The sequence below is a fragment of the Trachurus japonicus genome, chromosome 7 (genome assembly GCF_045865225.1).
Source record: "Trachurus japonicus isolate A0001 chromosome 7, Traja_1.0".
NCBI classification, from domain to species: Eukaryota; Metazoa; Chordata; class Actinopteri; order Carangiformes; family Carangidae; genus Trachurus; species Trachurus japonicus.
Window position 1 is genome coordinate 24,703,269 of NC_140913.1, and position 17,129 is coordinate 24,720,397.

The 17,129-nt window shown below is 41.2% G+C and overlaps 1 protein-coding gene across 1 annotated transcript in view; it reads left to right on the top strand.

Annotated features, from left to right (window-relative positions):
- Positions 1–5,731, top strand: part of LOC146984822 (metabotropic glutamate receptor 7-like) — a 64,398-nt gene extending 58,667 nt beyond the window's left edge. Inside the window, exons 9-10 of the mRNA XM_085782272.1 lie at positions 1,142–1,394; positions 4,814–5,731. Of these exons, the coding sequence (XP_085638398.1) occupies positions 1,142–1,394; positions 4,814–4,863 (303 nt within the window). The 3' untranslated portion in view covers positions 4,864–5,731. The remainder of the gene's footprint in view (positions 1–1,141; positions 1,395–4,813) is intronic.
- Positions 5,732–17,129: the final 11,398 nt, after the last annotated feature.

Below are 17,129 nucleotides of genomic sequence, written 5' to 3' on the forward strand. Positions count from 1 at the left end.
ATCCGGGTTACGTGAGTTCACAATTACAGTTTGACGATGTGACAGAGGTGTTTTGTAACGTCAGAAACAGAATGTCACGGAAAGAGAAAGTGGCAGTGTACTGTACGGCTCACATGAATGGCAGCCTTACAGTATGAATGATCTCACCACTTAACACAGTGAGTGTCTTTCATGGGCTGCACTTCACTGCAAGAAGAGTGGCACAAAAACAAATGCAGACCTGCCGCACGCCGCAGATACAGTGTTCTAAGTCCGTACTTAGTCTGTTATTGTGTTTTCCATTAACATGGGCCTTGTTAGAGGCACTGATAGTGGAGGAATATGGAGCTGAGAAGTTGTAGATTGGTCTGTTGAACGAATGAGTGGGGAGATAAAACATCTAATAGGACAGCACAGTCGTTTTATACTCATGTAGTCGAGGGTCTGAATGATTAGCTGGTAGAAAAAACAGCTTTGTGAGTACATCCTGATACATTGATGCTTCTCCTATTGTCATTAAAATGTTTACTTTGAACCATCTTTGATTTAAGTGAGTAGCTGCAGGTCAGGCTTTAATAAATGCTGCTGGATTATGTTGCCATGCGTGTGGCTGCTCCTTTCCCCACAGCTAAACACACACAAATATGCAGACCACCCTCATTCTGTATCTGATAATAATGTTAGGTCATAAAAACAACAATTTCATATCATTGAATAAAAGTGTCATTTCTTTTCAGGAAGTTTTGTGCTACACTTCATCAAACAAATACATCGCCTAATGATGTAGGTCCCGGTGTCAGATTTTTGTTCACTCTGGGAATGAATGAAAAAAATGTCAAACAATGAACTTTTTTGCTGGATGCTCTATCTTGTTATCAGGCAGTGGTTATTATTAGGTTTTGCCTCATCACTGTGCTCAGCAGTGTGACTGTTCTGTCATTGGCCACAGATGTTTAGCCATTAAAGCCGTATTGTCCCTCATTTTTCTTCATGAAGGTTTAAATTTGCTTCCTGACTTATTTATCTGCCTCACGGAGATCAAATGAGTCAAATCGAAACTCATACCACAAACAAAGGACCTGACCACTTACTGTATGTGATGTTTTCTGCTTTTCTGGTCTGTATTAAAACCATTACTTATCTCCCTGTGCTTTCCTTCCAGCTGTACATTCAGACGACCACCCTGACCATTTCCATGAACCTTAGTGCCTCGGTAGCACTGGGCATGCTCTACATGCCCAAGGTGTACATCATTATCTTCCACCCTGAGCTGAACGTACAGAAGAGGAAGCGTAGCTTCAAGGCTGTGGTCACAGCTGCCACAATGTCATCACGTCTGTCCCAGAAGCCCAATGAACGGCCCAATGGAGAGGCGAAGACTGAGCTGTGTGAGAACCCTGCTGCTGACCCCATGAGTAAGTGTCCCAGTGAGACAATCACAAAGCCTCAGAGCCGCTCCATACATACGCACCATCAACCATGCTCATTTAAGTTTATATGAGATCACAAGGCTAGAAAGACGAGTTCTAGTCAAAATGAATTTATATTTTAATGTAGAATAAAGTCCTAACAGTTTCCTTTTAATGCTCCTACAGTATTTAATCCTAACTACACTGCTTTGTTTCTTACTGTATATTATCATTCATTGTCTGATTACACACTAAAGTACATTATGGGATAGTATATTTGTTGACCACTGCATTCATAAACACTTCTGCTTATAGCTACATTATAGTGTGTTATAAACTATTTATTAGATCAGTTTAAATGGTCTATAACTTATCACTATAATGTAGTAATGTGATGTAGCTACTGTACAGTATGCATCTGTTCAACAGTAGTTAGTAATTTAGTATTTCATTGTAAAAACACCATATGAACGCCATTTATATACATTTGGTTGCACATAAGTTTAGTCTATGGTAATATATGAAAGGTAGCATCAAGTATTTGTGACTTTTGGCAGGCACAGTCACTACGTCCAGTTCATTTTTCAATGAGTTAATAAAGCTTATGGAGATTAGTTCATGATTTAGACCACAAAGACCCAGGAGTTAAGATCTCTCTCTATATATAGACATAATATATATCTCCAGAGCCGTTGAGATGTCTCTCTATTCTCTCCCATATCTTTCACACGTTTCCTTTCATCACCAGAAACCCTCATTCCAGCAATTTAATTGGGTAGCTGCTGGATAAAAAGTATCTATAATGTCCTATAGAATAGACCCAGTTATCTTGTTTCCCGATAAATGCCTGGACCTTTAGCCCGAGTGCAGGGCAGAGAGCAGGAGTGAAGACGGAGACTTGCTCTGCGAGGAGATTTGAAGAAACAGGGCTTTGTCGCCGGGAATGGAGGGAGATAATCTGTCTCTGTAGCTGCGTTACTCATACCACCCTTCATCAGAAACAGTAAGCATGATCCTGTTAGCAAAGATAATACTGGGTATTAGTGCGTGAGTGGGGGAAGCCTACAGTACATTCCTCCGTGGCAAGGTGGTGTACTGTTTGTTTTTAGGTGAGCAACAGCGACTCTAAAAATGTTTTTTTTTTTTTAGAGAGAGCAAAAAAAAAAACCCACAATGCTTCATTTTAGCCCCGGTGTTGCTATGGAGTCAGGATGAAGACGGAGATGATTGACGGCTCATGCAAATCACACATCAGAGGCTCCGAAGGCTTCGTCTCCCGCAACGCCTCTAATCACATAGAGTGATCATGGCACCCACAGGTGTGCCAGCCCCTCAAACCCTCTTTGAATCCTGCCTATGAGATGACAGATTTTCCTGGGAATTTCTCCAAACACCCAACAGTTGTCACGCTCATCTGTCATGAGCCGAATGAGCTTGTGTACGTGTGTATGTGTGTACAACTGCGAGAGTTCATCATCACTCTGCGTGTGTGTGTACGTGCTGTTTTTCCAGTGTGTGTATATCTGCATGTGTGAGTTACGCACATGTACTAAGTCAGAGGGATGATGCAAGTGTGTATCAGGGGACCGGGGAACGCATTCCTTGCCAGTCACACATGTGGCTCATCGGGCATATACATATTCTGCATATTGGTTGGGTGAAACCTTAACATCTGTCGCAGCAGCACATCAAAAGTCCCCAAGCAGGGGCACGCGGTCTCTGGGAGGCCCTCCCCAAAGTGCACCGTGTCATCTGCTCTGTGTGTCTCTCACCTTCTGTCTCTCCTACATGAATGTCTTCTCGCCTCGTCTCTTTCCTCCCCGCGCGCGCTCTCTCTCTCCTCTCCTCTCCTCTCCTCTCCTCTCCTCTCCTTGCCCTTCTTTTTTAGCGACAGTGGAAGTGACATTTATTAATGGCAAATTTATGTGCATGACCGCCCCGAAACCTGAACTGTGCCTCGACCATCCCTGGAGACTGTCCGTCAATTTCTGTAACCATCAGAGCGCCAAATACCTCCCTTTCAGGGCCCATCAGCTCTGTATGAGATGACTCGGAGTGATTTATAGGATTAAGAGCATTAAGAGCTCTGCAGATTTCCATTGGTATTGATACAGTGTAATATCTTCATGATTGCACCTCTCAGACAGCAGCATATTCCCCTGTTATTTAGAGACAGTGAAACGTGTTGCTGTCCTCTTCAATTTTTTCCCGATATAAATTAACCAAAACAGGCACATGTGGATGCAATCACGCTTTCAGAAGGAGTTCATTTCATTAACGGTGAATGCTGTGGCAGGGAAACACAGCCTCACAAACAGCAGGGCAGAATAAGAAAAGTTAAAGGATTAAAAATGTAGATGATAGCAAAGGTAAATAGGTAGATGTGCTAATCCCGGAGAAGTAAACATCCACACACACACACATAAATACACCCACAGCGGTTTCTCCAAAACGATTTCTCTTTCTGAAGACTGTTTATGGTTACCAGCAAGACTCTGTTGTACATTTACTAATGTTTTATTCATCATACTTGCTGGCCAAGACTACAAAATGCTGCTGTAAAGAAATGGTGCGACTTTAATTGCATAGCCCATGGGAGATGGTCGGCATAGCAACATTAAAGCAGCGGAATGGGAATTTATAGCAAAGTCTGTGATGAAGGAAATAGTATATTCACCTTCTCCAGGATACAGACAGCATAAAGTATACAGATACACACATCCTCGTACTTTTCTATTAGTCCTCTGACTATATACTGTAGACATTTTTTTTATTATTATTTGTCACCACATCCTGGCCAGATATCAGCCTAATCCAACTAAACTAACCAACTAAACCTCAGCTTTAGACTTCATTCCTGCCTGCCGCCTGGGTAAAAAGCTGTTTAACAAAAAAAAAAAAAAAAAAGAAAAAGTCATGACAAGCCAGAATGACCTCGGTTCACAAAAAACGCCCTCACTCCGAAGGTTTGGAACTCAAATTGGTTCTCATAACGACACAGACACAGTATGAGAGAGCACACAAACACACACACACACACACAGCACCCAGGCACTCAGCCACATTTCAGATACGTTTCCATGGTAATCCAGACTGGGATCACATTGCGTGCTGTAGCATTTGTTCGGTGCCCACTTGTGTGGTGTTTGTGTTTTTTATCACTAGTTCTCATCTGAAAATAGAATCTAAGGCTTCACATGGGGGCATTGTGAGTCGAAATGATACACCGGCTCAGAAAACGTTGCTGCTGATTGCACACAGCTGATGACACAGAAGGACGACTTTCCCAGAGCAGTGTATTTGTATGCCTCTGCTTACCCATTTATAAGAGATGTGCTGTTTTTTTTTTGTTTTTTCTTTGTTTCTGAAAGTTAATCTTTTCTTTTCTCTTTTCTTCCCCCCACTCTTTTCTTTTCTTTTCTCAGGTCAAGCAACCAAGAAAACGTATGTGAGTTACAACAACCTCAGGATCTGATCTGCTTGAAAATGAATGCTGTTTGTCCTTTATCTGTGGTTGAAAAGCGGAAGCGAGCGATAGCAGAACAACAGAGAGAGACAGACAGAGACGTGTGAGAGAGAAAGAGAAAGAGAAAGAGAGAGAAAGAGAAAGAGAGGCATCCCAGCACCACCTGCAGTACCGATGCACTCCAGGATTGTGTGGATAGCATCCAACCTTCATCCAGACATGATACATGCGTCCTGACAGAAACTAGCGCAGCTGTAGGCCAGTGTGGTTGGACCGCCAGAACCAGACTGTAGGTTTTAAAAAAGCTTGTGACGTCGTGGCCCCCCCCCCCAGAGAACAACTTGCCTGCTAAAAAAGGGGGGTCGCTGCGAAAGAAGAGAGCCGCAAAAAAAAAGAAAAAAGAAAAAAAAGGGGGACTACGGATCTGCTTTTCAAGATGTTTTCTTTTGAAATATCATTAAAGCCATATTCTCTTGGGGTTCCCATTATCTGATTTCTGATTTCTGTTTTGTATTGTTTCTAAGTGATTTTCTTCTGTGCCTCTTTTCTCTTGAAGTTTGATTTAATGACCTTGAACAGCAAGCTCTGCCACATACAGTATTTTTGTTTTAACCAAAATCAACTCAAATCAGTCCCAGATGATGATGATTATTATGTTAGAGTGATGGGCATTGTAAGTATATTTTCTTTGTAAATATTTGAGAGTATTTTCATGTTTGGAGTACAAAAATAGATATCCAGTCTTTGTTCAATTGGATTTGGATGGTAACGAAAAAGCACCACAAAGTGTTCACTTTGCATGTGCCAATGTATGTCTGTTATGTTTTGATGTAAACAAAAAAAAAAGAGAGAAATAAATTCTGAAAATGATAATGAGCTTCAGCATCCACCTGCGGTTTGTTTTATTTGTTAGAGCAAAGCTTTGTTAAATGACAGAAAACAGCTTTAATCTGTTGTTGAATTGACCCCGTCGCCCCTTCACCCCCTCCCCCCTGCACCCACTCCCTCCCCTTGTACCTCCAAGCATGTTTGTTAAACATATTTTCGTACTGGGTTACATTATGCCTAATTATGGTGTGGGGAAACATAAATATCAGAGCAATCATGCAAGTATGTTGTGATATCTGCTATATAATGAACATGTAATAAAACCATTTTGTTATCTTTTATACAATTAAAGCGGACAGCATATCATAGTTATTTCTGTGCACATTGCGTGTGTGAGCGTGTTTGTGTGTACAGTACGAGTGGGCATGTTTGTGTATCACGGCAGGAGGGAGGGAGGGAGTGCGGCAGGTTTAAACTGACATCTAAATAAGTGACTATTAATCACTGAGTTGTTTATGGATTTGTGTAAACTGAGGGAAATGCCATGTGCTGGTTCAGTGTCTCACCCCGTGACATTAGCGAGCTCGCCGAGCAGAGCTGTCACGCAGAGATGAGACGGTGCGAAAGCAGAGGATGTCCACTCTCTGACTCCTCCGCTCCCCTTTGCTCTCTCTGTCACATCTGTTGTTTCTCTTTCTCTCGCCGTCGTCGTTGCTCCTTCTAAAGTCTCAGCACCGATCCCCCACATGACTAATAAAACATGTCAGATCAATTTGTCCTGCTGATGACCGAGCCTTTTACAGTACAAGCCAAACCGTTCTTTATTTTTCCATGCCTGCCTGCAAGCAAGCATAATGTTCCTATTTTCAATATTGATTATTATATAAAAACATGAATAGGCCACGCATGAAAGACTTCTGTTTCTGCACCCAGGAAGCATCTCCCTCCAGGCTAGTACATGAGCAGGTGATATATGACCGAGAGCTGCTGATTCCTCTTTTCTGTTTGTGTGTGTGAGAGAAAGAGAGAGAGAGACACCCTCAGCCTCGTAGGTTTTGTGTTGTTTCTCTTTCCATTTGTCTGGCATCTCTCTCGGCTCCTGTGGGACCAGATGGTCTTTACTTCTCATACGCACAGTCTGTCATTTTCTGTTGCACACAGCCAAGAAAAATCCCACTTATGTCCAATTAAGACTAGCCTCTCCCCCACCAAATTAATTGCCTGTGTCAGTGTCTGTGTGCAAGTAATCAGTAGGGGCTGAACAGAGTTTAGATTTGCAGCTCAGCAAAAAGAAAAGAAACATTAAACAAGCAGTGGATTTCTGGCTCTAGATATACCTATATATATATATAAAGCAAGAACAAAAACTTAAAGAGATCTTTAAAAATCTAAGCATGGCTCGTTCAGGGATGAGTTTTACCTGCCTAGAATAGTGTGAGATATGGTTTACTCTGGCTCCTAACTCTCAAGGCTGCAGTGTGAGGAGCCCACCTGCTCGGCATACACCTGTTTTGTAGGCAGCAGTTTCCTGTGAGAATCGAGTGGGGGAAAAAACATCAAAGGGAGAAAACTAATCATGGTGGACTGAGAGCAAGGCACACTCCACCAGGACCTAAATGTTTCAAACTCTAGAGGACTGTCTGTCAGTCACAGATTATTACGCGTGGGACATGTGAAGTTGAACAACAAGAGTTTTTTTAAAAATGTACAAGGTGGCTCGCTTGCTAAAAGTTCTGACTCTTAAGAGCTGTCTCGTTACAAAGTTGTCAAAACTGTCCTCGCCGTGGAAGAATTACAAGCCTGCGTGACCCAATTTGGATGACAAGGTGACACCGCTGCTCTGTGAAATGTACATTTTCAGTGTGCGCCGCGTGTGACATGTAGAAGTCCCAGCATCAAAGGCTCGGGCCTCTTTTTTGTATCTGAGTTTTCATGTCACTTTGGTCCAGCTCCGCCTTTGAGGAAAGCCTTCTTTATCTTGTCAGAACTCCTGATGCACTCTTTCACAGACAATTTACTGATGCTGAGTCTAGATTAGCTCTGTTTCATGGCTCCTGGGCCCTGGGCTCTCCTATCTCTCCATAAATGTCCAATTATCCAACTCCAGCCAGAGTGAAACCTTATCTGCTTCCCGTCAGTGACCAACCGAGGCCTGATATAAACGCAAGGTGGATAAAGACACTCTCCGCTCTTCTTATTTTTCCTCTCTCTCCCCGTCGTGTCTTGTTCTCAAAACCTCCTTATGATGCTTTTGTGTTTGCCAGCGTGTTTTCCCACTTCCTCTGCATCTCCTCTGTTCTCCATCCTCAGATCAGCCCTGTTACTGTTACATGCACACAGAGAAGCCAGGATTTATTTTTTTTTTTTTTATAATTAGCAGTACAGTAAGATAGCCAGTGGAGAGACATGAATCATAAAATCCACATCTTCTCATCGGCACTAATTACCACCTGGAGGAAGATCACGCGTGACTTTAGTGAAGAAGCTCTGAGCTCTGCAGTTGAGTTTCTGTTTGTTTTTCTGTGAGTGATCCCAGAACAAGATACTGATACTATTTTTCTGAGTGAATAAATTGGTTTGGGGGTCACTGGGTGCCATTTCTTATCTGTGGCTCCACAGAGCTATACTCCTTGCCCCTGCTTATAGGCTGCACTGTGTGTGTGCAACGTTTGTGTGTGTGCACGTCACAGCGTTATTGCATTTTTAATCAGCGGAAGAGACCAGGCATCATTCTCATCACATTAGTGTCTCCTGGTATTTATTCCTCTTCTCTCTCACCACTTTTCCTCCTGGGGGGGTTGGGGGGGGGGTGTTGGGTGGGAGGAGAGAATACATTTGAAATTTGCTCACTTGACAGTCGTTAGAGATATGGATTCTGACAGTACACAATTAGCTCAGTCACCTCCTTTATCTTCACTCATCTTTGGCTGGGGGATTTAGTACGTCTCTTGCCTCTACTGTAATGACTGTTATACCTCTCATGCTGTCACCCTCCCTTTCTCTCTCTTACCACCCCCCACCCACCCTCCCCCCTCCCTCGTGCCATCTCCTCGATATCCAAATTTCTAATTCCACCCCCCCACTCCACCACCACTCCCAGTTAATGATTATTTGAAAATTACATATCTGAGTTCATGGATTTAATTGACTGTTGTGTTATTAAGATGGCTGAGTGAGACGAATGCTCTTCAGGATTCGCAGCTGAGTAGGTGCGCTAATCTGCTGCTTTTCCCCCAATTTCCCCCGTCAGGAAAATGCACTCACTGAGAGAGGAAATAACAGAGTGCTGCATGGCATTCATCTCCACAATATGTTGCGTATTTGTTATGCGTTGGCTGCGCGCGAGATGCAGCTCACTTTTTCCAAGCTTGTATACAATAAAGTAGCACTTTTTTTCTTTTTTTTTTTTACATTGACTCGCAGCTCAGGTTCACGGCACAAACAAAAAGCCAGCTGCGTTTAAACCAGGGCGGATCATGTGTGGCTTAAACAGGAGTTGACAGAGATAAGTGCTGGCTGGCTGTGAAATTTAACTAGAGAGCTAAACCCTTGATTTCAAGGAGCATGGAATAAACAATGCATTTCCTCAGCCCACACAGATCACAGTTATTTCAAAGAAAAGTAAATGCCTGGGAGAGGCAAAAAATACTGGAATGGAAATGAATAGTTGAGGAAGAGTGATAGAAATCCACATCAAACAAAGATGAAATGAAATTGAAAAACCCAAAAGGTACAGAGAATAAATTGTACGCCACACTTCTCCGTTTGCTTGTCTGGAAGTAGATTAGCAGGAACAGGTGTCTGGGGTTATGCTTTTACTCGCTGATCCTAATTCAGGCTCATAAATCCTTCACACGAGTCCACCTTTAAAAGCTTAAAAGCATACGAGTTTTGCTTTGGGCATTGTGCAGGAAGTGTACAGTCAAATGATTATAAATCAATTCAAAGGCGTGAATTATAGTCTTACCTCGCAAACTACATCACTGAATATTGTGTGCCTCATTTTTCAGTTGGCGGTGGAGTGTGGAGTACTCTCCATTTGATTAAATTCTACCCAAAGGCTGCATCAATTATGTATCTTCACAATGGAGTTAATGGACTGCAATAACAGTTGAAGATGACTTGACTAAATTTCCACATGACATGACAAGAAAAATCTCACTTCAGTAATGTAACCCTCCTGAACAGCTTGTCTGAAATGATAAAAGATCAGGTCTGTTTCCAGCTTATTAAATAAAATCACATTTTCTTTTGTTAATTCCACTCTAATCAGTAAAAAGCCGTGCCCTCTGACAGATCTCTCTACAACAGGACTTAGATATGAAGTGCACATCAGCCTCTCTCTGCCACACATGTAAAAAACGTGGGCTCCTACCTGTGTACAGGATTGTGTGTGTGCACTGAATGCACATGTGCGTGAATGTCTCAGCTCAGCTTGCAACCTCTCTACCTTGTGATCCAGCTTCTATAAATCTGGTCTCCGGGGTTTCAATCCCACGAGTGGACCCTCACGGTGAACAGAAGGGGCCCGCCAAGCCCCGGCTACGCAGCCACTGACCCATCTGGCCATCAGGCCAGCAGGGAGCGTGGAGGACGCAGAGACCAAAGCTCTGCACAAACATCCTGTGGTAACATGAGAGTGGCAGATCACACAATGCCTGGGAAAAAGGTAGAAACGGTGTGCAGCAGCAACCACATACTGCGCAATATCCATGTTTTATTTTGAGATGTTGTGTGTTGTCTGACCTGCAAGTAATGACAGAGGGAAAAGAGCTTCCACGCACACCACAGAGTGCTGTATGATGCATGAAGTGACAGTGATCCTGCTGCTGCGTTGTGTATAATTTAGAGCAAAAAGGAGAAGAAGAGAGGGAAAAAAAAACTAACTACATGTTGATTTAGCTGTGATCTTTGCAGGTCAGGCGGAGGTTGGTTCAACATGACATTACAGAGCAGGAGGGGAGCTCCAGCCTGACCTCAGATCTGCTGTTTTCTCTCAACTCTCACATGCAAAGACATGTAAACGTTTCTAATAACCTCTCACATGACAAGTGTCCTCTGGCCGCGGCCCCTCGGCCCCTTGCTGCAAGCCTCTGCATCCAAATGATGCTCACACCATTAACGCCAGTGAGAGCAGCCAGTACAAGACAGCATCTGTCATGTCTGCTCCACTAGTTGGTTACAGTATGAACACCCCTCCCCTCCCACACCCACTACCCCCAAACCTCTTAGTTCTGTCACGCCTCTGAAAATCCACAGCATACACACGCAAATGGGTTAAGACAAAGATTTCCATCCCAGCTCTGGAATGGATCCAATTTATGAGATAAGAGGGAAAACGCAATTAGTCTACACTTTCTAAATCTGTGACTGAATTATGGAGTCTCACAGCTGTTCCAACTTATCTCACTTTCTAATTATGAGTGTGACTTAAGAAAAGGCCGACACATTTATTATCAACAGGGAATTAAAGGAGGATCACTCCTTTGCTGATGCACCCTTTTATAACAAACAGCAAACATCACTGATTTCTTCACAGATTCTCATGTAGGTCGTGAATTTAAATCAAACAGTAGGGTTCAGTGTTGCCTTTACTTGTAGAGTCTAATAAATAAAAACTGCAGTTTGCTCACCAGCAGCAGCTTGAGGCTACTTGTTCTTTGTCTACAAAAGACAGGATGATCTCATGCACAGGTTATTAATCAGCACCTTTGCCTGGTGTGATGCTACTGCCATCTACTGATGCTGCAGTCATCTCTCTGGGTTTCTCTCTCCGCTCTCCCCGACGCGCCTCAGAGCAGCACTTTCTCTCCACCCTGTCCCCAAAATGTGAGCTCTGTTCAACCACCGCCGACAAGACAACAAAATGTACGTGTGAGTATACACTTCCTATTCAGTGCTCAAGGCAAACAAGCAAGTTATGTCAGTGCAATGTCGAAAAGGCATCCACATGAGCTCACTTCATTCCCTCACAAGATGGCGCTGTAGTCATTGTCGGTGGGACTGGAGGAGAGGTGAGGACTTCATCAGGATGATCATCAGTGCTGCAGCTGAATAGAAACACATTATTAACTCCCTTGATACTCACTGAACCATACAGTAATCATTAAATGACCAACATTGACATTTACACTTTTGAGAATAAGTGACACATAATCAAAGCAGAAAATCCTCCGCAGAAAACGATAAAAACAAATCACAAACAAGTACAGACAGTACTCATCATTTAAAACAATGGCTACTGGAGAACCAAAGTTGCCAGCATGTTTAAAAGCAGGGCACTTGTTACTCAGTTAGTCTTTAAAAATGTATTTCTCGATGCACCCAATCCATGAAATTATCTTAAAACCTTATGGAATATGAACTATGGGATTCTAAAATGTTTTATATTCTGTATCTTGTAAGACTTAGCTTTTCTCTCCATTGATCATATAGGATAGATAGGGTACACCTCTCTCAGGTGTGTTGCATTTGATTTGGTCTTTTTAGATGTGGAAACTGTTTATTTTTCTCTTTTTTGGTATTGTCTATGTGCTGTCTACTGTCTATTTGTGTATCACTCTTGTATAGTAGTTTGTGGTCTGCGTTTCTTGTCTGATTGTTATATGTTACATGTTGGGACCGCAGATGGAAATTAGCTATAAACTAAATCTGGTGCAACCATCTTCTCATTTTCTGTAAATGATTAATGTCATTGCACAATGTCCCCTAAATAAACTAATAATAATAATTTTAAAAAGCATATTTACAGCAGTGATATTATCAGAGGTCATGTCAACAACATCTTGGAGAAGCCTGCACATGAGATCTGTAAAGTCACAGTAGAAAAACATCTTCTTACTGTAGCCTACCTTTTCTTTTTTGATGGAGACGAAGGAAGGTGGTGCTATTTACTGGAGGGAAATTGGGTCTTTACTGAAATGTCTTACTGTTATTGTTTCCACCATCTCATAACAGCTGATTTCTTTACCTTCTCTTTTTATTTATTTATTTTTTTTAAGCAAACACCTGCTAAGCGGCTTATTTAGAGGACAATCGACAATAGAAACTACCTTGGTGCTTTGAGGAATAATATGAGCAGGTCATGTAATATCACATGACTCCTGTACTTGTGTTCAGTGTTGTGTAACCATTATGTTCTACTGCATGTGTTCAATCATAGAGCACAGGTGATGGAGAAAAGACTGGGATCTATCATTTGTGGAAATCACAGCGTGTTTTACACCACCTGTGCACATTTAAATGATAAAAAAAACAACCACCCAGAATGAAATCATTTCAATAGATTCATATTAATGTGTTGCTACTCACCATTGCAGCTCTTCTCTCTGATGAGACATTGTGATAATCAAATGTGGATCAAATTATCAGTTCCTGATTGAAAGTTGCTTTCCAGCTTTCTACTTAGCAATTAGCAGGAAAACTAATTTTAGTCAACTTAGCTAGCAGGATGCAGAAAGTAGTCAGTTCCCTAAACTGAGAAGTGAAAAGCCCCAAGGTGTTCTTTTTTTTAAATTAAATAAATACAGTATATAAATATAATATATTATACTGCGCACTGTGGAGTTTTAATAAGTACCAACATATTTTTGCTAAGAAATGCCATATTAACAAATATATTTATATTTGCTCCTGTTTTTACATACAAAGAGTAAACATGTATATGAGTGCTGCATGGCTAATGTCAGGTTTAGCGTAAATGAAACTGCATGTGGCTGCTGCTTTTATTCACTTTCGATGATTTGATAAAGTTAATAACATGTAGGTTAAAATGCAGCTCTATTGTATTATATTTATTGTATTTATATTATATTTTTACTTTATGCTCTAATAGTATATTAATCATCATGCAACACATTTTTATGAATTGCATATAATAAAAACACAGAATAGAGGATGTACACTTGGTTACCTGGCAATTATTCAATTATCCTGCATTACTGTATGTAGGATATATATTGTTGTGCTTTCAGCCTAATGGGAAACAGAGTGCCATGTACCTTGGGCTTTTTTATCTAATAAGACCTATTACAGAGTTGTATATATATATATATATATATATAATGTTGTGCTGCCCACCATCATACCCTCTCTGCTATTTCCAATGCTAAGTAGCGGATCACCTTACCGCCTCCTCAAGCACCAGGGCGCATTCAGAGACTGATTAATTTCTCCTTTTTAAATCAAGAAAAAAGTTTGAGTCAATGATACAGCGCTGTGGAAATAATTACCCTCCTGTTTGCAGTGACAGCTTGGACTGGCATGGCTACAGGCCTAATTAGAATTTGTTACGACCCCAGAAATGATAAACATGCTTAGAAAACACCGGTTTCGATTAGTGTTCTGCCAGCTTTTGAAACAACAAAGAAACAGCAGATGCTGCGTAAATACAAAATGTGAACGTGTAGAAATCTGTGGGGCAATTTCAAAACAATTATTAAGCAAAACGTGTGTGTGTTCATTTTCAGTCTAGTCTTAAATGAACGTCAGGGAACGGATGTGGTTTTGCTGTGGTTTTGTGCACAGAGCTGCCAAGCAAACACAACAGCAGCTTCGAGTGCAGTGCATGAGAAACATCAACAACTTAAAGGTCAGCTCTTCACATAGGTCTTCATGAGGTTATACATTTTTCATTACATACATTAACTTTCATGCCAGATACATTTTTAATGAGTACAAAGGGGGGGTTGATGGAGAAAGATAGAGATAGAGATAGAGAGAGTGGCATAAAATAGCCTCAAATTCACATTTTGATAGGCTACACCCTCATTACCTCCCACTGGCTGTTTCTATCGATTAGCTCAAGTCCATTTGTAGATTCAAACTACTCTGATGATCCTTCAGGGAGAGTATTAATAGAAAGCAGGTCCCTACATACAGGATGCACTCTGAGAAGACTACAGTAGCCTGTACAGTACTGTGATAGAAAATTACCTCTGTATTTCCTTCACCACATGTGGTGAGATATTAAAGGGATAATAGCATTTTTTTAAAGTGGGGTTGTATGATCTACAAATAGCCCCTAAATACTTTAATTGCAGTAGAAGACTCTCTGCACTCCTCCCGTTAGCAACGCCAGCCCATAATAGCCCTGCCCAGAGATTTACAACATACATTGTTGTGAACAGACCCAAAGAAACGGCCTATTTTCACGGCCTAAAAGAGCTTTTACCTTTACCTACACAGTTCCATTGTTTGCTATAATATAATTTTTTCCAGCCCCTCAAAGTGCAGGAAAAACACAGTTTTTATTTGGACCTAAACAACTGCTGATCGGCGGGCGCTAACCCTGGGCGGAGGGATACGTGAGTTGGTTAGGTCCAAATAAAAACTGTGTTTTTCCTGCACTTTGAAGGGCTGGAAAAAATTATATTATAGCGAACAATGGAACTGTGTATTTTTTTTCCAGGTAAAACCTCTTTTAGGCCGCGAAAATAGGCCGTTTCTTTGGGTCCATTCACAACACTGTATGTTGTAAATCTCTGGGCAGGGCTATTATGGGCTGGCGTTGCTAACGGGAGGAGTGCAGAGAGTCTTCTACTGCAATTAAAGTACTTAGGGGCTATTTGTAGATCATACAACCCCACTTAAAAAATATGCTACTATCCCTTTAAAGGAAATAAGATTTAAAGGTGCTCACATGCAGTGCATCCTATAATCTTTTGAAATTCCTTTTTTAGAGCTTGAAATTGTTTACAGTTTGTAGCCAAAACTATCCTTGATAGCATTAAAGTACTTTACTGTACTAAGCTGCTGCTGTCAGTCGACTGAACGGCCACATCATAGACACACCTCTGGTCTGTAAAGGGCTGTTGCTACATCACAGGCTGAGTGTTTGAGGTGATTACTCCTCCTCCTGTTAATATTGGCAACTACATCACAGTGTTTTCACAATCCCCAAGAAAGACAGGTTTATATAGAGATCTGCACGGTCAGCAACCTTTTAATGACAACCGCCTGGGAGATGATGATTGCATTTTGTTTGAATGAAAAGTGATTAAAAGTGCTTGCCAGAGAACTATTAACACCTTCCGTCTGTGTTTAATTTTAGTCCTGCAATTAACATTTTCTTAATCAGTTAATTGGTCAGTTATTTCATCAATTCATCAATTGATTGTATGGTGAATAAAACGTCTAAAAACAACTGTTCCTGCCACAGTTTCATCATTGGCTGCGTTATCTGACCAACAGCCAATAACCCGAGGATATTCAATTCACCAACATTTAATTAGGATTAAAAATTGTTGCCTGTTGCAATTGCTTGAAGTTACCAAATCGTTCCCAAAAATAGAAGGTTAATAGTTAGTTTATCAACTAGGAATTATTTAAACAACTACTAAGTTCTAGTTTTAAGTGTTTGAATTAATTTATGTTGCAAATTTTTCCAGTTTGCAGCCATTGTTTTGCCATTATTGTGATGTTGTTTGCACTGCACACAGCGTGCAACCGTGTCAATAAAAAAATTAAATCATGTCTGTTATTTATGCAACAAGAGGCGAAGTGCCCACATCCCTGTTTGTACTCTATTAAACTCACTAAGCTGTGTTTAATCACACTATCCAGTGTCACTAATATCTCTTATAATTGAGTCAGTCGCCCACACACTTCGATGGTTGTTGGCTAATTGATAAATGATTATTACACTCAATTTGCAACATAACCCACCTCATAATTGCCAATTATGTGGTGTATGTTACCTAAGACCGGTAAGACAGGGCAAATGATGATAACAGAGTTAAAGCACTGACCATGTTTTGCAGATTCAGTCACTACAGCTCACACACAACATGAAGCTAAATCCACTGCAGACACACAAATTATCTGTTTGAAATTAAAGGTGTTAGTGCAGAAAATAACACAGATCTCCATTTCCACTTCGTCATGTAGTGGAGCCTCAGTCAACTGACCACCAGTGGTTCTCTGTGTGCAGTTAAAGCGTAATTTAACACCAACACACACTGTCTGGTACAAGGTACTCAAGGGAGAACATCCAGTACCTTGATTAATTCCTGCGGTAACTTTTCACCAAGTTTACAACAGTGAAGGCAATTCCTTCCAGGACTGTGTAAAAAAAAAACGAATCAGGTTGTGTGTTGCAGTTTGTTCTGAAGAAGTGCAACTGTCTGAGGAATCAACCAACCAAACAGTTTCTGACCTCTCCCAAATAAGCCATCATAACAGAAGTTCTACACTGAAAGAATTTAAGAGCACATATTAGTCACTGATATTGATATTTCTCCAGCACAGAGCCAAAAAAAAAAAGAAAAAGAAAAAGAAAATAAAAAACTGCCCACCTAAATGGCACAGAAAGGGAGCAATTCTCTTAAAATATCACACTGTCTCTCGAGGGCAGCCTGCTATGTATTTGGTTTATTACAACACAGGGTGTATAGCTCATGTTATAGCCAAAACCAGCCGACCATTAGAGCCAATGGAGCCTGCTCCTA